Here is a 26,393-nt window from a genome sequence, read left to right as displayed (position 1 = left end):
GCAAAAGCTGAAGCAACCTGGGAATAATTCATGCCAAGAAATAAATTGCAGTAACAAATTAATTTCAGGAGTGAACCTAGCTTTTAACATGGAAAGGGTTGTATGATGTAGCTGTTCATTCCCCACAGTGCAGGGAAATGGAGAACATTCCTGTCTTCTTTCTATTGTTTCTCTTTTTTTTTTAGTATTATTATTATTTCTTATTTTACAAATAAGGGGTCTAAGTTCATCTGACATCTAATATTCCGTTATAATTTTACAGTTGGAAAATAAACGAGATGCTTTCTTTCCACCTTTACATCAATTTTGTACAAATCCAAACAACCCTGTTACTGTAATACGTGGCCTTGCTGGAGCGCTTAAATTAGGTAAGTTTACTTTCTATGGTTTTTTTTTACTTTGGAAAAAATGTATGTGTTTTTTTTAAAAAGAAGTCTCTCGGTTCTTAAAAGTGGATATTTTATTTCTGTAATAATGTATTACTTGTGTGTTCCAAGTAATTAGGGTAATGTGTCATTTCTTAGTTTGCTGCTGTTTCTAATCTTGGGCAAAAAAAAATGCTTTAGTTTAATACTTAAAGTTATCTAAAGGTTTAATGTCTTCTGTTCTTGAAACTTTTTATTACATTTTAACTGTCATTTATGAGTTTTATTCCTATTTATTAGATCTAGGACTCTTCTCCACTAAGACATTGGTAGAAGCAAATAATGAACACATAGTAGAAGTGAGGACACAACTACTGCAGCCAGCAGATGAAAACTGGGACCCCACTGGAACAAAGAAAATCTGGCGTTGTGAAAGCAGTAGATCTCATACAACAATTGCTAAATATGCACAGTACCAGGCCTCCTCATTCCAGGAGTCTTTAAGGGTAAGTGCATTATTAATTATTTAAGATGCAGTTTACAAACTGTATACTAACTCTGGAACCAAAGCAAACAGAAGCTGGTTAGGAAAAGGAGACGTTTCCATTAGCATGAAGAGCACAGGTAAATTCACAAAATCTGTTTTGAATAGAGGGTCAGATAGTTGATAGGGTGTTCCTCCCAAATGCTTAATGTAAAACTTAATTTTCTTTATGTGAAACTGGCTATTACATACTTTAAAAGGTTGTTAGCTTAAGCTTTCATATAATAATGTCAAAATACATATTAAAATATTTAGAACTTAAGATGCTTTTCTTTTTTTAACTTGTATTGCTTCTAATTCCACATACTCTTTGAAAACAAATTTCTTTGTTCTTCGCAGTGTCCTGAATTAATTTGAATGTGGCTTATTAGAAGTTTACATTCATAATTGTCTTTCAGCACAACAGTTTAAAATATTAAAATAACTTCTTTTTTTCCCCAAAAAAGTGACTGATGCTTTCCATGTTTGTTATTGTTGATTTCCAAACAGTTTCTGTCTAGTTTAGAAGTTGCTAGACACATGTGACAGAGTGAAATGTTTGAAATGTTATTTTATTGGTATTACTTTTTAATATTTTTGCTGAAGTAGTGAGCACATCTTTGGAATTAGCTATGGGTACTCCTCAGAGGCTTGTGTTATCTGCTGTTGTAAAAAGATCAGGCTAAGATGGAACTAAGACAAAAAGATATTCTTGACCAGTTGTTAATTAGAAAATAAGGAAAAGGCCAACGTGGGGAATTGACTCTTGCAGTTTTCACTGCCATTACACAGAAACAGCAGTGGTTTCGGTAAGAAAGGAAAGAGAAATTCTAAATTTAAAGTTTGTGTATTAGAGGAAAAGATTAGAAATGAAGAAATGAATTGGTAGTAGAAGAAAAGAGAAGGGAAGCTAGTCACCAGGTTTTGAGTGAGACTGGTACAGGATGAGGAAAAGAAAGAAGAATACCATTGGGAAGTGGGGAGCACTGAAGCCATCAAGGGACATAAATGGGATTTTTCGTCTTCTGCAGTGGTAATAGATTTAAGTAGGATATCAGCTGAAGTTTTCTGGTGACCCTTGAACAGTTGCACCAGCATTGTATTCTTGTACATCATGCCAGAGGGGCTAGAGAACAGTACATATAAAAATGTTCCAGTGGAGTACATGTTCAGTAATGTACATAATTGATCACATACCAGCTTGTCAGCAGGAAAGCCTGAGCTTTGGTTTTGCACCACGAAGTGAACTGCAGGATTTCCTGATCTTTTGTTTTTTCCTCTGTTAGAAATTGGTGGTAAAAAAGTAACATATAAAATAATTTTCAGAATTCTGATTTTCATTTTTCCCTTGGAAATGAGAAAGACATTGTTTTAAGTGTATGTGTCCTTTACCTAACACTGCTTTGACCTGTCCTCAGGTGACTTTTCACAGTGTTCAAATGAAAGCCTTGTTTCTTCTTTCTACAGACACAATCCTCTTGGCTTGCCCTAAGTGATCTTTTTTTTTTTTTTATTCCTCTAACAACTATTACATTGCTTTTCTAACATGTCTGGCAGTATTTGATAAATCCATCATCACTAGGTTCTTTTTTGTTTCTCTTTGTCCTTCATTCAAAGGATGAATAAGACTTTCTCAGGTACATAGGGCACTTTGAGATTTAACAACAATCCCATTCAAAGCCAGAGCTCTTTGGATAGCCTCCAGGCAGTTCTTTCCTCCTTTTTGTCTTATTCTTTTTCCTTCTGTGTCCATATACTTGCCAAAAAAGAAGTCCTTTAGAATAGGGTTTTGAGCCCACTCTGCTAAAAAGATCAAATTACATCATTTAATATTGGTTAGATTTTTTTCCACTAGTCATGGTGCTAGCTACTGCAGTGCTAAAATAGCATATGGCTATGAAAAATTCAAAAGATTTTATAAAATGGATTTTATAAAACTAATTTTATAAATTTTAGTCATCCTAGTTTCACGTCAGGAGACCTGCTTGACTTTGAAGGAAGGTAAATGTTCTAGTCTAAAAAAAAGTTAACAGTATCCTTAAGACTGGATTCTAGTTCAGCTGCATAATGAAGTAAACTGACATACTGATTTGCAACTGTAATGTGGGCTAGCAGAAATGTTTACAGTGTAGACATTTTCTGTTGTCCTGGCCTGAGCTTCACTGAAGTTGTAGTCATGAAGAATTTTTTGCAGTGTTTTTTGACTAATTATTTCTTTTTATTTTCTTAACAATAATATTCACATAAAATCTTAGATACGGATATTTTAAAGATTGTACCAGCATCTTGAAACAAATGTACTTATGTCTGTGAACATGTTATCACTTTATACCTGTATATTTTATATATATTTTTACTTTTATGTTTATTTTATATATTTTTTTTAATATATATATATTAAAAAAAAACAAACCCAAACATTTCCCCAATTGCATTTTATAGGAGGAAAATGAGAAGAAGAGTCACCACAAGGACCACTCAGATAATGAATCCACATCTTCTGATAAGTAAGTGTGGTATAACTGTGATAATTCTGTAGTTGGTTTCTTGTGGGTTTTTTACATCATTTCCATGTTCACATTAACCTATTACATTTTTTATATTTGCAGCTCTGGGAGGAGGAGAAGAGGACCTTTTAAAACAATCAAGTTTGGGACCAACATTGACCTGTCAGATGACAAAAAGTAAGTTGATTATGGTTTCTCCTGCTCACAGTAGTATTCTACGGTATGGTACCCCTTCTGGAAAACCAGTGCATTCTCCTCAGACATCAGTCAGTCTGTTGATAAACTCAAGTTGCACACCCCATTTCCACACTTAAATTGTTACCTTTGGTCTTTTAACTGTTGTTAAGAGTCCATCTCATCCTGAAATCTCTTTTCAAGCTTTTATTTCCAGGATCTTTATTTTTCCAGAATTTAAATGAACTGAAACATCCATCAGAAGCTATTCTTTCTAGTCCTTCTTCTAAGACATTCCCTTTGTTTCATTCTGAGGCTTTAAATTGTTTGCTTGCAACTTTAATTACTTCTGACAATACCAAGGGTTCAGTCTTTGCACAGAAATTGTAAGATTAAAGGTTTTTTCTTTTTTGGTTGTCTGGATTTTTGTTACTTGGTTTTGTTTCCTTTTGTTCCTACTGTCATCCTTTCTGGGGGGAATAAATTGTGTATTCTTTAGACTACATATCTTTCTGTGAGTAGATGAAGGTAGCTCAGAAAAACATCAGAAAGTATTAGAAGTACTCTGAAGGCATTTTTTTTTTTCCCAGTAATAATTTTTTATTTGGCTCAATCTGTAGTTAATATATATTTTTCTATAAAAGATACAGCATGTCTAGGCTGTCAGTCCTGCCAGCTGCAGTACAAAAATTCTGATGTACTTCAATCATTAGAACAGAAGAAAAGTTACGGTGTTTGAGTAATACGGCGCGCTTAAGATGCTGAGGTCTTTTGTGGTGTAGTCACTGAAGGATCAATGTGTGTGCATAATGTATGTGATTATTAGAGATTGTTACAAAATTTTAAATAATGATGCTGTGTTCTTCCAAAGAAAATTCCATCTGTAGATACAAAACTGTTGCTAATAGACTAGCACTCAGAGCAAACCCTTGGTAGAGAGACTTTAAATTAACCTAAGCGTAACTAACCTGAGGCTCGTAGGGAATTGGATTTTGGTACTTTAAATAGTTCTTGTAGGATCCCAGGTAGATGCCTGATCTTCTGATCTATAGTCTCAGCTTTTGCTACAAAACTGTCTTTCCCCTCAACTAGGCCGTCAGATGTGTGATTGATTGTATTTGGAAATACTTTAAAATTAAGAGTAACACAGATACCTGGATGACGTTACAGAGCTCCACACTTAAGTTCTGGGATTTTTATGTTTGAAGATCTGCGTTTTTCTTAATGCAAGTATTCAGTTCATAGCACATCCGTGTAGTTAACTTCATTCATGGTCACAGCAATTGTCTGCACAGGCTAGGGTATGTTTAGACAGTCTTCTGGACATATGTTGTCGCATCATATCATTTGGCTTTTGAAAGCATGGTTAACGGTTTCTGACTGGCTTAGAGTATGAGGAGAGCACAACTCTGTTTTCACTTGGAAAATATATACACAGAGGTGTAAATTGCAAGCAGAATTCTCTGGCAGTATAGCAGCAGTCTGGCTAACTGCAAGAGTGAGTCCGGTCACCCTGGCTTTTAGCTCACCCTTAAACAAAATTGTCGTTTAAGTTTCTGTAACTGTCAAGTAAGGATGTTGCATTATCTCAGCTGCGCTTTTAAGAGATGCTAAGTTATATAGAAGTAGGTTGTCTGCTCTTTTATCTCCTATGCTAACAGTTTTTTTGAAAATGTTTATATTTCTCAAACTCTTCGAAGAGTTTTAGGGATTCACAGTTTGTTGATTTGCTATTTTGCTGCAGGTGGAAGTTGCAACTCCATGAACTGACAAAACTTCCTGCTTTTGTACGTGTGGTGTCAGCAGGAAATCTTCTAAGCCATGTTGGTCATACCATCCTGGGCATGAACACAGTGCAGTTGTACATGAAGGTTCCAGGAAGCAGAACACCAGGTGAGTATAATCTCTTTGCATGAAAAAAACAGGTTCTACTGCTGTGGTATTGATTTAACTGCACTGCAGGTTTTCCATATCTTACAGCATGCCTAAACATGATAAAGCTATACATATTCAGTATTTTTTTTTAATTTCTTCTTGAACTAAACTGTGCGTGTATGAAGCACTAAATTACCTTATAGAGGAAATTTTCTGGATTTCTGCATTGCTGGGTAATTACCATACTAACCTCTTGTGTTCAGTACTGGATTCTTTAAGGGGAAAAAGAGGATGGGTTTATATACTTGGACAGTATTTGTATTTTACATGGCTTGAAAGTTTTTATAGGCTTCCAAAGTAGGTCTTGTGCAATTGTAGAAATCAGTATACTTTTACTTTTTAGATTCTTTATTGTCTGAGGATAGGACTCAACCCTTCGTAATGAATAGTGCTGTGTTAGGGCACTGAACTGAGACTTGAGGGATCTGGACTAAATTTCAGGGTCTGTTTTTCTGAAGTACAACTTTAGATAATTCCATTAGGGATTATGGCTCAGTTTTCCAGCTGTCAAAAGAAGATAAAATACTGGCATTTCTACATTGATTTTGAAAGCTCTTTGGGACAGATTTTCTTTCTTCTTGTCTGTTCAGTGCCTGAAGTCATGAAGTTTTGCTCCTGACTGGAACTGTCAAGAGCTATCATAAAACACAAAATCTAAGCTTTAGCATCTTGAAGCATTTATTTCTACAAAAAGGGAGCTGCTGAAGTATTGGTCAGATTTGCAAGATTGGTAGTTCTAGCTTTTCCTTTTCCACAAACTAACAAAAGTATAATTCTTTTGTCACTGATAGCTTAATTGCATTTCTTAACACTGTGAAGCACCTAAATAGTGTAACTGTCATATAAAAATACGTACAAATACAAATAGGGTTTTTTAGTAATTGTAACTTTGCATTTTCATAGCGTTATGTTGATAGATCAGCTTTACAAAAAGTGTGTTTATTTTTCTCTAAATTTCAGGTCATCAAGAAAATAACAACTTTTGTTCAGTAAATATAAATATTGGTCCAGGTGACTGTGAATGGTTTGTTGTCCCTGAAAGCTATTGGGGTGTCATGAATGACTTCTGTGAAAAGTAAGCTGGGCGTGCTGTTTTTCTCTATTTTTATCACATTCTCTGTGCCTTTCTCAGACCTAAGCGGGGAAACTACTGAGGGTGTTGTAAGAGGCCATTATTTTGTGGGTTTTCCATGTAGTCAGAAAAGTCTTCTAAAGTCAGTCAAAATTTAAAATCTAGAATTTATGCAAAATATGACATTGGTACAATGTACATAAACATGGATTGCCTGTGATAGCTTTGCTCTCAAAAATTAGTATTAGGTCCATTATTTGTTTTTTTCTGAACACAGGAATGAAGGAAATACAAGAAGTGAGAGATCGGTAGTAGCAAATGCTTATCTAGGCTCAAGATTCAAATTTATACTACGTTAAGGGGATCAGAAGTTTAGTGTAAGCATAGCTGTCTGCTACCAATGTGTATTATGTGGCATCAATCCAGTTTTCATAGTAGTAACATTTCCACATCAGAAAATCCGTCATAGTCCTTGCTGTTTATCTAGGCACTCTATCATGCACATTAAAGCTGACCTCTGCTATTACCAAATGGTGATGTTTTTGTAATGGTTTCTAGGGCCATTGCAGTGGAGTGACGAAACAAAGTTGGGGGTGAAGGAGTTGGGGTTTTGTTCTGTTTTTTTAGGAATGGTGGAGTGAAATATTTTCCTGGGGATGTATGCTGTTAATCTTCATTGTGATTAATGTACATGTACACAAGCAAGTACAGAGTCATTGGTATTTTGGCATGGTTTCTTGCTGCATCTAGAGGGAGAGCTTAGTTTACTATGACCCCAGGAGGTGTCATAACATGCTTTACATACATTTACGTGTCTGTAGCTTGCTGGAAAAGTTGAGATGCACTGACCTTTGGGGAAGTACTCAGCCAGCTCTAAGACTGGGGTTTCTATGTTATGTCTTGTGTTGAGTGGATACTTTAAAAACAAAGAAAAAACACACACACATGCAGACGCACACCACCACCCCACCCCACCCCCCAAAAAAAGGAGGAAGAGCAATTGTGTCCCCTAATCATGTTAGTATTCAGGTGGTGGCCTCTGAAGTTGATCTTACAGGGGAATTTTTCTTTTTTCCTTATCTTGCCCAGTTAAAAGTGGACTAAGCTCTTGACTTCAGAACTTTTCTAGAGCTCTGCAAGTTCATCTCAGTGTCTCTGTACTCTGTATTTTCTGCCTATCTACTGACAACTGTTTTTATTTTATCCGCCTTTACAAGGATTAGCCATCTCAAAATTGTAATTCCACTGATGCAATTGCAGTGTGTCTGACGACAACATGCCTTTTACCCCAATGACACTGTCCTACTGAGTGTGACAGAGAAACTAAGATCTTGGTAACCTCAAAATGTCTAGAGTGCCTGATAGAGGCATCCAGTTGTCTTTGAAAACTGTGAATTGCAAATGATCTCTCATGGTGCGGTATAAAATTGGGATAAGGATGGGAAAGAAGTATGTATTTTGCATAACCATAGTGGAAGAGTTCATGCTTAAGAAATCCATATGGTGGTGTGTTTTCATGCTTCTCAGGAGGGTCAGCATTTGACATTTCTTGGCTGAATATAGCATAGACCTGTGGATCACAGTTGAGATGGTGCCAACCAGTTGCTGCTTGTGTGGACAAGCTTCACATGCATACACTGACAGTACAAGTACATGGTTGGCATTGTTCAAAACAGAAAGCATTCTTAAAAGCTCATATGCTCTGTATATAAAATCAGTCACTGGTTAAAAAGCAGTATTCAGCACCAGTGTGACACTACATCTGACCAAGGATTTCTCTGCTTCAGCATTAATAAAATACTGGGAAATTTAAAGGAAAATAGAACATAACTGGAAGCCATAAACTGACTTTGCATGGGCAGCCAGATGGTTAAATGTTTTAACGTATTGCAGGATGTGAAATGTGGAATTAGGATCAGGAGTTTTATACATGCAACTTTCCTTTTGACTAGTCCTCCTGGGTCACTGATTAGATGCAGAAAGCATTTATCATGGTGATGAGTTTTTACAGGTAATTTCATTGAAGTATCAACCACTAACATGTCTGCTGATAAATGTTGAAGACTATTTTTCCTATTGTTTCAGGAATAATATGAATTTCCTAATGGGATCTTGGTGGCCAAACTTGGAAGATTTGTATGAAGCCAATGTCCCAGTTTATAGGTTTATTCAAAGACCAGGGGATTTGGTGTGGATAAATGCTGGCACTGTTCATTGGGTTCAGGCTATCGGTTGGTGCAACAACATTGCTTGGAATGTTGGCCCTCTTACAGGTATGGTTGAATAGTGCCTGAGCTGAACTACGTAATTAGGTAACATACTACATATGCCACAGAACCTGCCATTTCTTACTAATTTACCATGCTTTACTAGATTAAAAAAAAAATGAACGTACTGTATTTTAAAACTTATTATGTGTTGAAGCTTTAAATAATTCCACTGGTAAGAGGAAGTGAACACAGCAAGAACACAGTCTCTGCACTCATCCATTGAATGGACTTGTAAATATTACAATTGTGTAGCAAACACTAGCAGAATGAAATGTTTAGATTAATTCATACACTCTGTCTTATAGGCCATTTCTTAACTTTTTCTACCACAATTCTTCCTACCCAGCAGACTGCGCTATAGCTTGCATATGAGTTGAGGACTTGTCCACTCTAACTTTTTCAACACAACTAATGGCTCTTCAGTGAAACCATTGGGAAATGCGAACAGTTGTAAAATTTTGTCCATAAAGGAATATTAGGTTTTTCAGACCTACTATTCTACAAGTTTTTAGTTTTGAACAATGGTCTTGGAAGGTTTTTAGAAGTGAGAATGGAAGGAAATTTCACAGCTAAAATGAGATTGTGTCAAGCATTTGAACAGAATGTACTTCCAAAAAAAATCCTGTTTTCTTAAATAGTTTAAGGTCTTCATTTCATTATGATGCAATAAATAGTATATTTCCAGGATTGTATGATTGACTGACACAGATCTCACATGTTCAGGCACAGTAAATTTTGTAAAACATTTTTTAAAAAGGGGCAGGGTGAGTAGGCTGCTTAATGAAAAAGTCTGATTCATTGCAACAAACCTCTCAAGGTGCAGTCTTCCTTTCCAAGATAAATTATATACCACAACATTGTAAAATTATGATAAAGAGTGAATAGAGTGAGACGCAGACATTTCAAATTTAGATTTTTTTTTTTTAATCTGAAATACTTGAAAAATTTATTAAGGAACGCTTTTTGAAATACTGCACTCTCTTCACTGTAGAAATTGAATGCTTGTCAGTAACTTGTTTTCACAGGTAGTTGTTGCTGCTGTGGTATTGTGCATTCTTTTAGCATCATAAATACACTTTTAAAAAGAAATTTTATAGAATTCCAGTGTAGTTGGAATGACTGAGTCATTGCAAATGAAGTTTAATCTAGCCCTAAAAGGTATACATTTTGATTTTAATCAAATTATTTTGGCTCCAGTTGATACTTACTTCTTACCTTGACTAATTGCTTCTGTAATTTTGTTTTTGTATAGCCTGTCAATATAAATTGGCAGTGGAACGGTACGAGTGGAATAAACTGCAGAGTGTGAAGTCCATAGTACCCATGGTTCATCTTTCATGGAATATGGCTCGAAATATCAAGGTCTCAGATCCAAAGCTTTTTGAAATGATAAAGTAAGTTTTACTTTTGTGAACATTAACTGTACCCATTTCCTCTTCAAGCATAAAACAATAATTGATTTGCAAGTAATCCTTTGTAAGACTTTTCCATTCCTGAGAATCAAGCCAAAAAAAAAATTTTTTTTACATATATTTTGTTTTTTAAGGAATCCATTTGTAGATATCATTAATTTTGTATGTTGTATTTTATGTTATTGTGGCATAGCTATAGAATGATCTAATTAACTTTTTTGTTAAATACGCCATAGATTTAGTACAGCAGTTTACAGAAACAGTTGACTTAGATGACAAAAGCTGTTCAGAATACGTACCATAAGAAATAACAATATTAGGTCATCAGCCCAAATATTAGAATGTTTAGTCATTTTTACGGCAAAGTTTAACTTAATTTTACATTTCTAGAACTTCTAGTTAGTGCTCACATACTGTCATCTGGAGATCCAGTATAACTGTTTTAAATAAAGGCAAGTAGGAATTTGAAAGCCTCCTTCCCTTTGCTCTTTCTTCTCAACAATGAAGTAGTTGATGTGTAAAATGATAATTGAGTTTAGTGACATTTCTCATATGCATATTCCAAAATGCAGGAATATTCCAGGCTCAGAGTATCTTTAGTAATTTTCTTTAAAGAGTTGATCTTCAACAAATGTAAATCATATTGCAGCACCGTTATACCTAGGTTGAGCAATGAATGAACATTTCCGCATATATCGTAGGTTTGTCCTAAAGAAAGTGGCGGACCGAATTTCAAAGCAAATGACTCCTCCTGAGAATACTCTGGTAGCAGCACTCTCTGTTTTCCTTAAGCCTACCAAAGGAGCTTCTAGCTTGAGCACTACTTAGTCTTTTCAACATACTAGATCCACAAGCATTGAATCCTTATATAATTTGCCTTGAAATGGACCTTTAAAAAATGAGTGGGTTAACTTGCAAAAAAAGGGCAAAGAAAAATAATTTCTTTTTTTCCCCCTAGTGGAATTTATTGATGACATCTGAGTGAGACCCCTTTTTACAGTAGGAATTTAATTTAGGCTTGAACATCTGTTTCAGAATGGTGGAATTGGTGAAATGGTAACTTTGTAAGTACCAAGAATGTTGGTAGTTGAAGACATGGAGGGAGGTTTGTAGTCACTCTAAATTTTGTAGATTTTTTGAATAGCATTTTTGTGTGAATACTTTCTTAAAATCTAGTAACTAATATCTAGGGTAAAGAAAATCTTTGCTGACGGCTTGACAGTCCTGCCCCTTCAATTAAGCTATTAGTGCTCATAGTCAGGATGCCAGCTGTCATAAAAGGGAGAGGAGAAACTGAATAGTTAGGAATGAGAAACGGGGAAAGGAAGCATGTAGGAGGGAGGAAGCCAAGAAGTCCATTTTTAAAAAAGAAAAAAAAGGCAAACTTATTTCACAGTTATCTTTATGTGTCTCTGCAAGCCCAGCAGGCATCCATTTTAAAGCTTGAAACAGTTCTGGAATTTTTTGGTAAAATATGATTCCGATATTTTGGCACCTGTATTTTGCATTTGCACAAGTTTGGGGTTTTTTTGCCATTGTTTAGGCTTAAAAGGAGAAAAACATGACTAAGCATAGCACGCTTCTCCAAGAGAATCTCTTAAAATGTTGTGAACAAACACAGAGGACAAAATGGTTGTTTCCTATTGTCTTGCTGGGTGACAGCAGCTGAGCTTTTTCTAGTGAGACACGTAAATTTTATGTGTATGTTACAAATAAACCAAGATGCTGAGGAGCAGATACAAACTTTGGTCTTGCATGCATTTGCTTTTTCCAGTCTACTGAAATCACTTCCAGCTTACTTAGATTAAACTCTCTATCCAAGTTAGTTGTCAGCCAAATGCTAAGTTCCATGCTATGTGTGCAGAGGGGAAGAAGATCCAATAATGAGCTCTGGTTTGTAACATCTAGTAGCAGTAAACTGAGATAACTCTTCACTGTGGTCACTTCTATAGTTACGGTAGAGCTGTTACTAGAAATGGGTGCCACCACAATAAACAGTCAGGTATGCAACCTTGGCTTTGTAAGCATACTGGAAATGCGGAAACCTTCATGAAACTCCTTAAGATAGGAAAGCAATTGTATACTTTTCCTGTGGACTGCTTGTCTGCAGGACAACAGCACCAGCTGGCAAGTAGCTATTGTCCACTGCTCCTGGAGTTTATTATGTACAAAATATAGACGTTTGTGTGTTTATATATGTGTATGTGTGTATGCATGTGTATAAAAACACTTGAGAAACCAGTGATACGGCTGGTTGAATCTCATCTTGAATAGCCGACTTTTCATTTGTCATCAGGAAAAAAAACTGTATCACTGACACAGCTGTCGTTTTTTTGCCAAAATGCAGGTCTGTATCTAAAATTGCACGTCAAAGATACCTGAAGTGTTTAGGTAGTTCGACTTCTGTCTTTGGGGCTTCTTAGGTATCAGAATAGTACAAAAGAATAGGTCTTGGAAAATTGTAAAAAGTAGTTTGTAATTCCAGTTTGAAAGATAAATACAAATATGTCTTACTGGGTTATGTGAGAGTAACCACTACATAGGCAATAAACTAGAATTTAAGCATACATATAAGTATTGGGAACCAGATTAATGATTAAAAGAAATAGAATAGCAGTCGGGGAAAAAATAATAGAAGGAAACTTTGCTTTTGGAAGAAATCTGAAGCCTCCTTATATTTTTAGTTAATGTGCAACTCAGTGCTGTCTTGCTAGATAAAAGACAAAGAGCAAAAACTGAAACTTTCTCACGAAATGTTTTTTAAAGATTCGGTATTAACAGTAGAAACATGAGCAGGAACACAGGCAGACAGAATGATTTAAAACTTGACTGAGGGAGTACAACCCTCAAGAAAAGAAAAATTAACCTCAAAACTCTTAGATGGAAGCTAGAAGGACTTTTGCAAATGCGTCTGAGGAAGAGAAGAATTTTAGAGGTAGTGGGAACATAGTAATAAAGGCTTAAAAAATTAATTCCAAAGTAACTGAAATACTAAGTTCTTTTACAAAAATAGTTTTAGAAACATAAAAGAACATGACACGGGGGAAATGATTTTGCACAAAATCATGAAGCCAGATAAAATACGTTTTGGTACCAGTAGGGAAGATACATTACTGAAAGATACAAAGAGGTCAGTTTTGCATTGCCATTGGGATGGTCTCCGCACTTTGAAAAGTTTTACTGGATATCTAAATACTTAAACAGGTTTCTCACTGCCCTTCTAGAATAAATCAGGAAGATGTCCATTTTAAGTCTTCTCTTAAATATTTGAATTTGAGTGGACATGATTTACTCATACTCTTTATGCCATACGTGTAAAGAATTTGAGAGATATGGTCCAGATTTTCTTTTAACTGAATTCTCACTGTACAAGAATAAAAGCAGGCCTACAATACCAAAAGCTAACACTGTTTAACTTAACATTGCGACTCTGCTAGACACCTTTTTGGCTTTCTTAGCCCATACTTCAGGAAATTATGGTGCATTTCCAAAGTGATAGTTCATACACTTTCTCCCATTCTTTGACAGCATGAAATACTTAAGATTTAAGTTTTCAAGTGCCATTACTAGGATCTCAATTTTATCCAAGGAGGGGGAATTCACCTTCTAGCTATTGTTTTTGGCTTTGATTGCAAATTTGGCAAACATTGCAGTGGTCTTATATGTGGGTTACATTTTGGGCGATTCTTTCTTCACAATTGTAATACTAGAAGACTCTTTGAAATAACACTTTGAAAACTCTTTGGAAGTCAAGAGCGGAGAATAATGGTGGCAAGTGTGCAGATGTGTTTCCAGTTGCTCTTTGGCATACCCAAAGATTTTTCCAGTTAACAGCAGCAGAGAAGAGAAGAATGGTAGCTTTTAGGTTTATTTGAAATCAGGCTGAATTGCATAAAAGAATGTTATACCAAAGTTATGAACTTGTCAGAAGCACGTCTACGTTAGCCCGACACTCAAGTGAATTAATACATGATCTATCGCATATGGTTGGCCTTAGCATCGTAAGTCCCATTAACATCAAACTTGGAAAGTGTTGAAGGAGTTACAGCTAAATGAGCTGTTTAATTTTCTTGAAATTCAGTGTATGAAAATAGAGTGTTTAACATAGAAACACACTTTTCAGTTTTGCATTATTCTTACAGTGAGGGTGTTAATGAAGCCATAAACTTGTTTTTAGTGAAGATGAACAGTCTGAGTGTCAAACATCAAGAGGAGAGTATCTCAAAGTAAGCCTAAGATTTTATTAACTGCTTGGAAACACATGAAAGAAACACTTTTTTAAAAAATACAGAACATATATATTACATGTTTAAGGCTTTAAAATGGGAGAAGGATCAGGTTGAAAACATTTTGATAGAACTCTTGAGCACTTTGTTTTCTGTCCAATGTTTATTCTTCCCCTTACATTTTTTCAATCTTCCTTCTGCATCTAACGAGCATGTAACGTAACCACCCTGTGGAGGAGAAAATTAAAGGCTGCAAAGGCTGCAGCTCAAATAAATAGGATAGCTGAGAGCTAAAAATTATTGTAAATAACATTGTAATTTAGAAATCTGGCAACCTATTTTGCAAGCTTTTTTTTAGAGAACATATGTAGCTCATACAATGACAGAAAACAAGTTAGATTTTCTAGTACAGAAGAGAGCACTGTATAAAATAGTGAAGATAAAATTATTTTATTTTTATCCTTTACAGAAGTATGGCAGGGAATTACTGATTTTAATTTGACATTTGACCAGTTCTTGTCTTCATTCATGAAATAAGTTTTGAATTTTTTTTTTTTTCCCAATGTTAATTATTTTCGCCGTGAAGGGACTTCCTTTCCTAATACCAACCTGTCTATTCTTTTTCCTCTTACACGGAAGAAGATACTTGTTGATAGATTTCATTTCCACTGTGTGCAGAGTGATACCTGTCAGAACTTTTCCAGACTTTGGATAACTGAAAGTTTAGTAGTGTTGAGGAAGTAACAGGGTTGTTAGGTTGTTAGTTACAACAGTTCTTTGGATAGGCTGTAGTCACACAAAATGTAAACAGTTGTTTTGAACGTGGCATTTCAAACTAACTCTTTGCTGATAAATTCATAGTTCAAAATAAAATACATGAATTGCTTTTGAAAACACATTGTTTTATTGTGCTTAAAAGAGTATTCATGCATTCCAGTGAAAAATGAAAGATACAGCCTGTTTGCAGGGCAAGGGGCAGTACTGAAACAGAATAGATCTACACAAGGTCCATAAGCATGTGGTCCCAACTTCTGTGTAAGTCATGGGTCCAGTGATTCTTACTAGCCACCTGTTTCTGAAATCCCAGAGAAAGAGAAAGCTCCAGGTACAGGTACAGGGTCGTGGAAGAAATTTAAGCCTACTGGAATCTCGCTATAAAGTTGAATATCAAACTGAATATACGCCTGGTTTTGGTTGCAGGTACTGCCTGTTAAGAACTCTCAAACAGTGTCAGACTCTGAGGGAAGCTCTGATTGCTGCAGGAAAAGAGATTGTCTGGCATGGGCGAGCAAAGGACGAGCCAGCTCATTACTGTAGCATTTGTGAGGTCAGTAAAAATGTGTGTTGAGCTTGTGTACTACTGTAATATTTATTTGAATTTTGTCCTGTCTTTCGTTGTTGTTGCTATTTTAATTTTGCTTTCAAGTTGCAGCATCTACCATATGCTATAAGCACATATATGTGATGCAGTACTGTCTTCAAAGAGCTTATCAAGCTGATAGGCTGTATTTTGCTGCAGTCTCTTCCACAGTACTTCCACAGCATTGTTATTCACTAGGTCAATTTTCAATTCTCAGTTATTATAAAAAGTTGTTCTCCTTTCCTGCACGTAATTTGATCTGCTGGGCTTCATTTTAAAGGTGTATCTGTCTTCATTTCAGAAGTCAACAACAGCCCCAAAAGAGAGAGAATTTAAGTACATTTTCTTCACAGGGACTTATCTTTTTGCTGAAATTTTTTATTCTACTTTCTGTTAATAGTTCCTTTAAAGTATTGGATAATAGTTTTCATGAAGCTTAAAAGAAAATAAAATTTTCCTACCCCCTGATAATCAGTTTCTAGTTATTTTCTGACTGAGCCTCTTGGGCAGGATGAGCATGTGGCTGAGTAGTAAGGAAATAAATCACAAACTTCTTTTGCAGACAAATTTAAAAAAGGAAAATTAGGTATAATTGTTATAAATCCCCACCTTACTGAGTAACCCCTATTCAGAGTATGAATCCTACTTTGTTAATATTGACCAAAAGCTTTCCCATAGCACTGTTCATGCAGACATCGTAAGTGTAATGTTAGTGGTTTTACAATATTTCACTTCTCTGCCTGAGCGGAGGATAGATTTTCCCTGAACAAATCTAATTTTTCTCTTTGCATGGACAGGGTAAGGGTGTAAATCTTAAAGAAAATACAGTTTTCATGGTTTAACTTTCAAAAAATGAAATTGTAACAGTTGACTTTCTGTTTCCTATCTAATAGGTGGAAGTCTTTGATCTGCTTTTTGTCACTAGTGAGAGCAATTCTCGAAAGACCTATGTTGTACATTGCCAAGACTGTGCACGAAAGATAAGCACGAACCTGGAAAATTTTGTGGTGCTAGAACAGTACAAAATGGAGGACTTGATGCAAGTCTATGATCAATTTACATTAGTAAGTCAAATTAATAAGTGGGTGCATAAATACATTATTTGTAAAGCAGTTGTAGACTGTCTTGGTACTCCATTGTATGAGTACCGTGGACTTTCTGATTCAAATGGAGGTACGGGTTGTGTGTGATATTTACAGAACAAAACGCTGAAGAGTCAGAATTATGTGAAATAGTACAGTAACTTACTGCAGAACATAACCACTGAGTTTTCAGGAAAAGTATGATGTTACAATTCATAAAGTTGTGGCTTTAAAAATCCAATAGAGATCACCTGAAGACCATAACTGGATCAGATGGAGATGGGAAGAATCAGGACAGTGAAGCTTGGAGAAACTAGCACCAGGTTCAAGAGCATCTCTAATACATTGGTTGTGGTATGAAGTCAGTATAGCAGCAGAGCATCCTATGCACTCAGACCCCTTCCTTCCCCTTCCCTACCCGTCCCCCTCCCAAATCAGCACTGTCCTTCTGCTTAGCAAGTGGATGCTCTCAAACAGTTCTGTCTTTTGGCTTGGGGCCTCCTTTGCATTTCAATTTAAAGCAAAAAGCCTCTTTGCCATTATAGCTTTGTGCTATATATGGCAGCCTCCTGCTTTGAACTGTGTCAGCACAACTGTCCTAACGTTTCACCCAGGTTTCATTGTTTCAGGCAAAGATGGCTTGTTTGTAATCACAATGAAAGTGATGCTGGATTTATTTATAAGCCTTGCCTTTCTGTCAAGGGAGACAAACTTTGGACAAAGCATTATGAGAATTTCATGTTGAATTAAATACAACAGCCCAGAAACGGCTGTGCCTTTTGATTCATTTCCAGGTGCTGCAGAAAATGTATGTTTAGACAATTATTTCATGTAATGCTAGCATGATAAGTTGTGACCTTTTGAGCTAAGGCCTCAAGGTTCAGCGGTAGAGGCTGTTGAGAGTGCAGGACCATGTCCTCTGCATTTAATTCTCTTCATTGGTCCTACAGAGCCTGAGGTGGTTGAACTTCAATTCATACTTCTAGGAGACCATTGTCGTTATAGTTTGTGAAATACTGCAATTTTGAAGTGATGATCTGTTATAGAAAAGCATTTAAATAAACACCTGTTCTCAGATACGTCATCCAGTTGAGTGGAAATGGGCAAGAACATTTCTGTATGGAAAAGAGGGGGGAGGGAGGGGTGTTTTGTTGTCTGTGGTTATAACATTATATAGGTAACAGTGATGACCTAGAACAAGGGTTCTCAACCTGTGAGTAGCTCCCTCACCCACAAAAGCCTGTATTTGCAGCCCTAAGGGGCGTTAATAATTGTTCTCTTGTGAAATTGGTGTGCACATTGGTGTCTTTTAAAGGGGATACAGTCTCGGTTGAGGAGAGTCATAGCCTAAAAGTGACATCTCTCAGATCTGGGAGAAGAGTTGAGGTTTGTTGCAAGTTACAGGACGAAGATAATCTCAGATGGCAAAGGTGCAATAGGCCTAACAGAGAAGTTCTGTGTTTGGGGTAAAGTACTGGGAGCAGCCATGGGGGTCAGCTAGTGGTAGTGTTTCATAGGTGGGTACTATGGTATGATTTAAAGTGTCTTTAAAGACTGTGAGCTGCTTCTTGAAGGGATTCCACATCCTGACAGGACTGATGAGAAGGAAATGCCATCAGAGATTCAGTATTTTGATGGTAGTGCCATAGTGTGCAATATTGGGCAATAGTTAGGTATCTTCTAGACCTTGTCTCCTGAAAGCAGGCAGGAAGAAGGCACCTAGCTTACTTCACTCTTGAGGCACTCAGGTATTGTCTTCCAGGATTGGGGGGGGGGGGCGGCACGACACAACAAAAAAAGGTAAAAAAAACAACTACTTTGTCCCCATGTCAGAGAATCTGAGACCCTTTCCACAGATACCCTAACTTCAGAGTTATATGTTATTGTTTAGGTAGAGGGGAAAAAAAATGAAGCCTGCAAGGCATTTGGAGAGTCACAAACGCACACCCTCCCCCCGACCCCCATTGGTAAACAGGTTGAGAATCCCTGTTTTAGAGTATATAAAGATATATCTATACTGAGCCCACATGGAGCTCTTTGCTGCCACAATGGGACTTGTTTTGGCAGCTCACATCATATTAACAGACATCCCCACAGCACACTCCAGTCTGCAGTATAGGCAAAATCCTAATGCAGCGTAGTCCTGAAATATGCACTGTATTTGAGTAAGTTGGAAAAAAATGCCAGTATCCACTTGAAAGAGTCCTGAAGTGTAAAAACAGTAGTGCGTGTGACTTTGAACTCTCATGGTTACAATTTGTGCAGGTCTTGGTTAAACAACTGAGCTTTACACCCTTGTAGAAAAGGTAATTTAATGTTTTCTTTTTCAGGCTCCTCCATTGCCATCCTCCTCATCTTGACATTTTTTCATGGACATTAAATGAAAACTTTTCTGATATTCAGGAAGTGACCCAGTTCTGCACCACTGATTTTTGTAGCTATCCCGTAAGGCTGCTGGCTGAAAGCTGTGTCTATGCAACCTTCCAAGTGCGGAGTGTCAACCAACTGGACAGGAGAGAGCACTGCCTCCTACTCCAGAACTCAAAACAAATAAAGCTCATCCAGCTGTACTTCAAAAAAATAATTCCATGTTTTGTATATATCTGACAAAACTGGCAACATTATACAGACTACTGACTTGAAGACCACCTCTTTTGTATTTCTCTGTTTCTGGGCTGATGAGTTGGTTTCATCCATTTTTCCCCTTCAGAATTTCCCTTGGAAAAAGTACTAGCTTAGCTGGTCATTTCTTTGTAAGGTAGTTAGAAATTTTAAGTCTTTCTTTGGGCAACTTTTTTTTTTTTTTTTTTTTTAATGTGAAGAGTTAGGCGATATAAATTTTTTACTGCTTTTATGTTTTTCTGTCTTGTTTTGAAACCATGACGGTTACACTTTTGGTTCCTAAATAAAATTTAAAACAATTAACAGCCAAGTCACAAAGATAAATGGGTTGCACATAGACTAAGGAATAAACTTCAGATTTGTGATTTTTGTTTCTAATCTTGATGTAAATTTACACTATTTATAAATACATATTTATTGCTTGAAAATATTTGTGAATGGAATGCTGTTATTTTTTCCAGATTACCTGCCATGAAATTTTAAGGAGTTCTGTAATTTCAAACACTACTCCTATTACATTTTCTATATGTAAATAAAACTGCTTAGCATTGTACAGAAACTTTTATTAAAATTGTTTAATGTTTAAAGTTTTTCTATTGTTTGAGTTTTAAAAAGATTTTATGTACAGTGCCCAGTTTTTGTTCTTTTTTGAATCTGATTATATATATTTTATATATACTCTTGTGCTTGTGTATATATATAATATATATAGAAACTCGAATATAAATATGTGTATAAAGATTTAGAGACTAAATTTTTCTCGTTTTAAGTTTTACATCTATGGTAGATTTGAGGTGTCTACTGTAAAGTATTGCTTACAAAAGTATGATTATTTTTAAAGAAATATATGGTATGTATCCTCAAGACATAAAATGACCTTCAGACTGGTTTATTGTTAAATTGCACTTTTTGCAATAACAGACCAATAAATAGTTGCTGCCAAAATGTAGTAGTAGACAATAAGTAACGGCTAAACTTTAAAGCTCTTCAAGAAAATACCAGCTTTGACAGAAGTTTGGCACTAGTTTTAGAGGAGGAATGAAAAAGGTGAATTTGAGTTTGGGTGGGGATATTCTCTAGAATTCAACCAAATTGCGACTTACATATTACAATATGTTCTATTAACAATTTAAAAAGTTAAGAGTGAATCATCTTGGCGTCATTGTTGACCCCAAAAAAGGACGTTGTTTTGTGGTATTCTATTGTATTTTCACATATTTTGTAATACGAATTCACTGGTAAATTTCTGAAGCACTAGGTTTATTTAGGGCAAGTTTATAATATATCATTGTAACAGTTTGCAGTTTTAATGGTGGTATTTATTTTAAGTTGCTCCTTTCTCATTAGCGTCTTGAAAATGCATTAAACCTAAATTTCAAAATTGATAGCTTTCTTATCGATCAGAGTTGACTGATGCAGGAGATACTGCATCAAACAATTTCTCATAATTTCTCATTAGTGGGGTATGTTAGTGATTGCATTGTTAAATTTTTTGTAATCAATGTGAAGTGTTAAAGGCACAGAGCATGCTGATAGTTTCTTTTGAACAAAAATAATCACCTCTTACATTTGTAGCTTCAAACGAAGGGTATTTTAATGAAGAATCAGTACAGCTTGTCTAACGCTGTTACAACAGTTTAACCATAGTTATGACTTTCTTGCTAGTTCTTACAACAGTTGGACAAAAGGGTATAGAGATTAAAGAAAAGTATAACAAATGCTCTTGCCAGCAAAATTATCAACTAGCAGTTAGGAAGCCAGTATTTGCAGTTCTGTAAAGATGTAAGTCTCAGCTCTTGATAACAAACTCTACAAATCATAATTTTTCTACTTAATGTATTTTATGCAGTCATAAATATTGTAATCTTGACAAACCATGCTGCAACTGAAAAGCTACTCCTTTACAGTAGTCTTAAACCCAAATAAAAGTAAGATAACTTACCTCAACTAACGGTAAACAAAAAGTCCTCGTTTCTCAGTGCTGTAAAAGAGTATTGCTAACTAGGGAAAGAGCTACTGTGTGCTAATCAAAAGGGCTTTGTACCTTTCCTCCCCTTTGGAAAAGAGGATATGCCATTACCAGGGAAGAAAATTCCTGTTTCACCAATGAACAGGTAGACCAAATCAGTCAAGCATCAGGCAGTATTGCTCACTCTGCTTGAAGGTTTTGTCATGGATTTGAATTGCTGCAGGGCTTTAATATTTTGCAGTTTTCATACTTCGTAATGATGCTCCTAACCGATGGACAGTTTTGATCTATAAGCTGCTATGATTTAGAATGCTTTTGTTTCATTTTATTAAAAAAGCACAAGTTCATGTTTTATCAATTGTAGTTATTACGAAGCACTTCTGCTTCTTAAATTACGGAGCGCATGACGCAAGTGAAATATTTGTAATCTCTGCATATTTCCAAACGTTAGCAGCTGGGCAGGGCGGGAGGGAGGTGGGAGTCCAAAGCTGAACGTGGGGAGCTAACTCTCTTTCCAAGGAACCTCAGTCTTGGGGCCATTGAGCTCCACAGCTGAGCCATACTGCAAGTGATTCTGATTTGCTTGTGGCTACAAATAATTGTAGCAGGCAAATTAAAAACGTAAAAGAATGAAAGTGGCCAAAGACATGGCATTTATTGCAAGAGTTTTTGAAAGGTACAGACTGATAGAAAAAAAAGCGTTATTAGGGGATGGATAAAACCAGAGATACAAATGGGTGTTTAAAAAAAAAAAAATAGTAAAAAGTTGAATTGAAGATAAGAGGGATTTAGAACAAATAGCAACATTTGCTACTGAACTGTGGATCTGGGAACCGTCCTGGAGGAGCGTGACAACAAAGGGATCGCATAAATGGGGAGAACGAATAGCTGCATATTTCCGAGCCTAATTTAAGTTCTTCCCTAAATATAATATATTCACCACAGCATTTGATTTTTAAGCTTTCCTTCAGGTACATAACTTCGGAGCAGTATCTCTTCTCTTTTTTGGAGAAGTGAAGTCCTACCTGTGGTTACATTTTAGAAGTAGTGATGTTGGTAGCTATGTAAGAAGCATTTAGAGAAAGGTCACTAGAAAGTGAGAAGTAACTAGTGACGGAAAATTGCCAAAATTTCCTGAATTTATATGGCAGATAACTTGTCAGTCCTAAAGACAAAGTATCCTGAATCTACACCTTTCTAGTTGGAAGAAGGAATTTCAAAGTAGAATTAAAATCGTGTTGCTTTGATGAAATAAGCACAGCTTGGCTCAGTTCAGCATAGTGTAGCAGATTCTTGGAACAAAGGTGGGCAAGGACTGGGGACTCCACAGTTGGTGATGTCCTGACCACAAATACATTCATTGATTAGGAGATGGAATATGCAGGGATTAGACTGAGATGATAGGAAAGAGGGTGCTCACCCTTGGTTGCTGTCCTGATCTGGGAAAGGGGCTCAAGCAAAAATTGTACTTGGCGTAGAGGGCTAGGAAGAGGGCTTTTAAGCCTGAGCTTCCCTAGGTCAGAGCCGTTTTGTCTGGATCCACAGCGGAGGGTCGTGGCCCAATGACGCAGTGGCTGAGATGGGCCAAGAGATCAGGGTGGTGGGGAAGCTCCATCTTCCATGGCTGCTTTAGCCTGTGTGGAAACCAGGCAGAGGAGGCGCTCCGGCTGGGAGCTCAGGGATACAGCACGGGGAAGAGGCCGGTGAGGGTGACGATCTACCCCTGGGGCAGGTCAAAGCCAACCAGCATTGACTGCTTCCCTTGCGATGATGCCGACAGCAGGGGAAAGGAGGGGTGCAGGTGGTGCCCAGACAAGTTCGAGCTGAAGCTCAAGTTCAAGCAAGCTCAGCGCAGGGTGCTACCTGCGGGGCCCCTTGGAGGAAGGCACAGGGTGCCAGGGAGGAGGCTGCTAGCGAGGCAGCAATGCGGGCAGGGGGCCTGCCAGGCCCCAGGGCAGCCTCCTTCCAGGAAAATAACGGCATTCCTCCAAAAAGGGAGGAGAGCAGGACATACTTGGTAACTGGGAAAAAGGTTGGGGGGGCGGGGGGGGGGGGGAGATGACAGATTTCCTCGTCGGTGCCAGGAGCTACGTGCAAAGCTGAAGAAAATAGCAGGTGGAGAGGGAGAGCAGCCTCCGCGCGGCACCCGGGGCAGAGCCCACGCTGCGGGAGGTTGGGTGGGGTGGGGTGGGGCGCGGCGTAGCCACATGTCTAGGCTAGGAACGTGGGGACAACCCCTGAGCCCCGCAGGAGCTGTCGCCCTGGGTCTGGGGTGGAGCCCACGGGCTGGAAGAACTTGAGTGGATTTTAGCAGCCTTGCTCTGGAGGAGTGGTGCTCGGTCCCGTCCGAGCAGGCTGGGCTCTCCCACCACTTGCAGCAGCAGCGCTGGTGATAAGCGGGGAGGGAGGGGTTGTTAAGCGGTGAGCACCCGTTCAAGGATTCAAAAAATTAGGTACGGGTAAGGTGCACGTATCCTTTTTTACTTCGGGAAGCCATAAAAACATACGGGAGGGATGGAGGAAGGGAAAAGGCACCTCATGGTGACAGCAGCAGGGCAGGCTCAGCTTCCAGCTTCGCCACTTGGGGAGGAGCAATGTCAGCGTTTTGCAGGTCGCTGCCAGCCCCCTGTTGCCACGGGCCTTGTTGAAGCATCAAAATCCAATTGCTGCTGCCCCTGCCTGGGGAGCGGCAGGGCGCTGGGTGTGCACAGCACTTGGGACACACGTGTGGAGGTGGGATGGAAATGGATTTGTCATTAGAGCCCACTGCCTGCCTCCTGTCCTGCCCCTGAGCTCCTGAAGGGCGATGGTTCCTCTCTCGCAGAAGGCAGCATGCTCCAGTTTCTAGCAGAACGGAGCACTGCTCTCAAAGCACACATCCCACAGTTTTTTCCTGTTAGGAGGTATTTTCGTACCTGGTTTAAATGTGCGCTGGTGCCCAGGATATAGGCAGTGACACGTGGTTTGGGACTGAAGCTGGTGAAAAGGGTGACCAAGCCAGAATGGGCATAGGAGAGAGCAATTTAAAAGTAGCAAAGCCCAGGCGATAGTTAATTGATGGGCCAATGCTTAAACAAATGGGCTAAAGCACGAACTCCTTTAGTTCATGGAGCTGGGAGATGCTTGAAGGAATCCCACCCAAGCCAAGGCATACAACTCAGCCATTGCCAGAGTTCATGGGAACACTGAAATGTGGTATGAAAGAGTTGGCTGTAAAGTACATGCAAAAACTTAAGATCATTGAAAGGGGCAGAAAGGGTACCATGAGAGAAGACTGAGAGAAGCAGTGTAAGATGTGTCCAGTGACGTGTGGCTGGGCTATCATTTATATTGGCCTTCTGGGCACGGAGAAGGATGAACAGGGGTAAAGAATATTTTCAGCCCTTTCCTCCTCTGTACTTTTCAGCACCAAACCAGTGAGAAACTGAGAAGTCCTTTGAGAAAACTGGATTTTTCTTGTGGCAGTGGTCAGGCATCTTTAGCTTTCAATGTGATATGCAAAGTGCATTGTGCAGTTCACGTCCTGGCTGCTGCTCGAGTTCTAATCTGTTCAATTTTAAGATATGGAAAGTTTAGGGTTTTGAGGGGTTTTCTTTCCAGTGCATCGTTGCCAGTGGGCTGTCCCACAGGCTGGCTGACTTTCACAGCAGTAACTTGAAGGACTGTTCCAGAGCCTGGAGAAGGCTGAGGGGTGGGCAACGGGTGCAAACAGGGTTTGGTCACCTCCTCTCTGCAGACAAGCTTCAGGTCTGTGTAAAAATGACCTATTTAAGGACCCAAGTAGACCTCAGATAGGAGTGCATTTTGGTTGGTGGAGGATAAACAAGCCACCAGGAATAGCCTCACTTGGGCTGTGTAAAAAGCCAAGGAAAATAACTAGCTGGCAGTCACAGTTGCCACAGGGTTTTTTGGGGGGAGGGGCATGCAGAGGGGTTTTCTGAGGGTAGTAGCACTGGGCAGGGTGTCCAGCGCAATGCGAGAAGAGCATCTGCTGCAGTTCGATTCCAGCAGTCCAAGGCCACCTCGAAGGGCACGTGTCTTCATAGCTGAAGGTCTGGAAACATGTTCCAGGGGCTCAGCAGCTGCTGGCAGGCTCAGGGCAGACTTACGGCTCTGTACTTATGTGCAGGACCTCATCTTGCTCGTGAGATGCCAGCTTTATCTCTGCTGTCCTGGATTAAATGCTAATGGTTTGCAAACAGGGCAGCTCTGCCAGCTCCCGTGTTGGGCATCAGGAGGAAGGAGGAGCAAGGGGGAGCTGGCTCCGCTGGGCAGCGGAGACCAAATTGTGCCGGCCCTGCCACCCGCCCTGCACAGCGGGTGCTCGTGCCCCCGTGGTGTAAGAGCCTTTTAGTAGCACAACAGCAGTTTTCCCCCAGTCCCGCTCACAGAGAGCCCAGGGCAGAGCTGGGCGCTCACCCACATCCCCTGGGGCTTGATCAGCCCGGGGACACCAATCAGCGGGAGCTGCAAAGTAAGTTGGAGGGTGTTGAGGGCTGTTGCTCCTTAATACTCTGCCCAGCCTTTCATCTGCTTATGCTTCCCAGGCTGATGCAACCCTGAGAGCGTTGCGAGAGCATGCGGGAAGGAGAGTTTTTAGGTGGCAAAATAATCATGGTTATGCTTGAAGAGGCAGAAGTGCCTGGGCAGATCATCTTAGGGATGCTGATAGGCAGTCATCAGATAAAAGTACGGATACCTGATAGCTGGCTGGCAGATTTAAAAATAAAAAAAATAAAAATTGGTTTTAGTGACAGGTTGACTGAGTATAATGTTACTGAGAAATGGTGGTGTGGGCTCAGGCCAGTGGTACCCCATGGGGGTGCCATCCCAAGCGCTCATATGGCACGATGCCAACGTGTTTTGCAGCAAAATA

At 38.5% G+C, this 26,393-nt stretch overlaps 1 protein-coding gene across 11 annotated transcripts in view; it reads left to right on the top strand.

Annotated features, from left to right (window-relative positions):
- KDM6A (lysine demethylase 6A) overlaps nucleotides 1–20,100 on the top strand; it is a 160,483-nt gene extending 140,383 nt beyond the window's left edge. For 7 of the 11 annotated variants that reach the window (XM_075715031.1, XM_075715022.1, XM_075714996.1 and 4 more), the window contains 11 exons: nucleotides 263–368; nucleotides 666–871; nucleotides 3,331–3,395; nucleotides 3,498–3,572; nucleotides 5,314–5,462; nucleotides 6,465–6,579; nucleotides 8,662–8,849; nucleotides 10,099–10,240; nucleotides 15,685–15,811; nucleotides 16,738–16,908; nucleotides 19,257–20,100. In XM_075715031.1, coding sequence (XP_075571146.1) covers nucleotides 263–368; nucleotides 666–871; nucleotides 3,331–3,395; nucleotides 3,498–3,572; nucleotides 5,314–5,462; nucleotides 6,465–6,579; nucleotides 8,662–8,849; nucleotides 10,099–10,240; nucleotides 15,685–15,811; nucleotides 16,738–16,908; nucleotides 19,257–19,286 — 1,374 coding nt within the window. In that variant the 3' untranslated portion in view covers nucleotides 19,287–20,100. Of the gene's footprint in view, nucleotides 1–262; nucleotides 369–665; nucleotides 872–3,330; nucleotides 3,396–3,497; nucleotides 3,573–5,313; nucleotides 5,463–6,464; nucleotides 6,580–8,661; nucleotides 8,850–10,098; nucleotides 10,241–15,684; nucleotides 15,812–16,737; nucleotides 17,165–19,256 lie in introns of those variants that run through there. The other 4 variants (XM_075714978.1, XM_075714960.1, XM_075715046.1 and 1 more) reach the window with 1 other exon arrangement.
- Nucleotides 20,101–26,393: the final 6,293 nt, after the last annotated feature.

The sequence above is a fragment of the Pelecanus crispus genome, chromosome 1 (assembly GCF_030463565.1).
Source record: "Pelecanus crispus isolate bPelCri1 chromosome 1, bPelCri1.pri, whole genome shotgun sequence".
NCBI lineage: Eukaryota > Metazoa > Chordata > Aves > Pelecaniformes > Pelecanidae > Pelecanus > Pelecanus crispus.
This window is presented reverse-complemented; position numbering and strand designations above follow the sequence as displayed.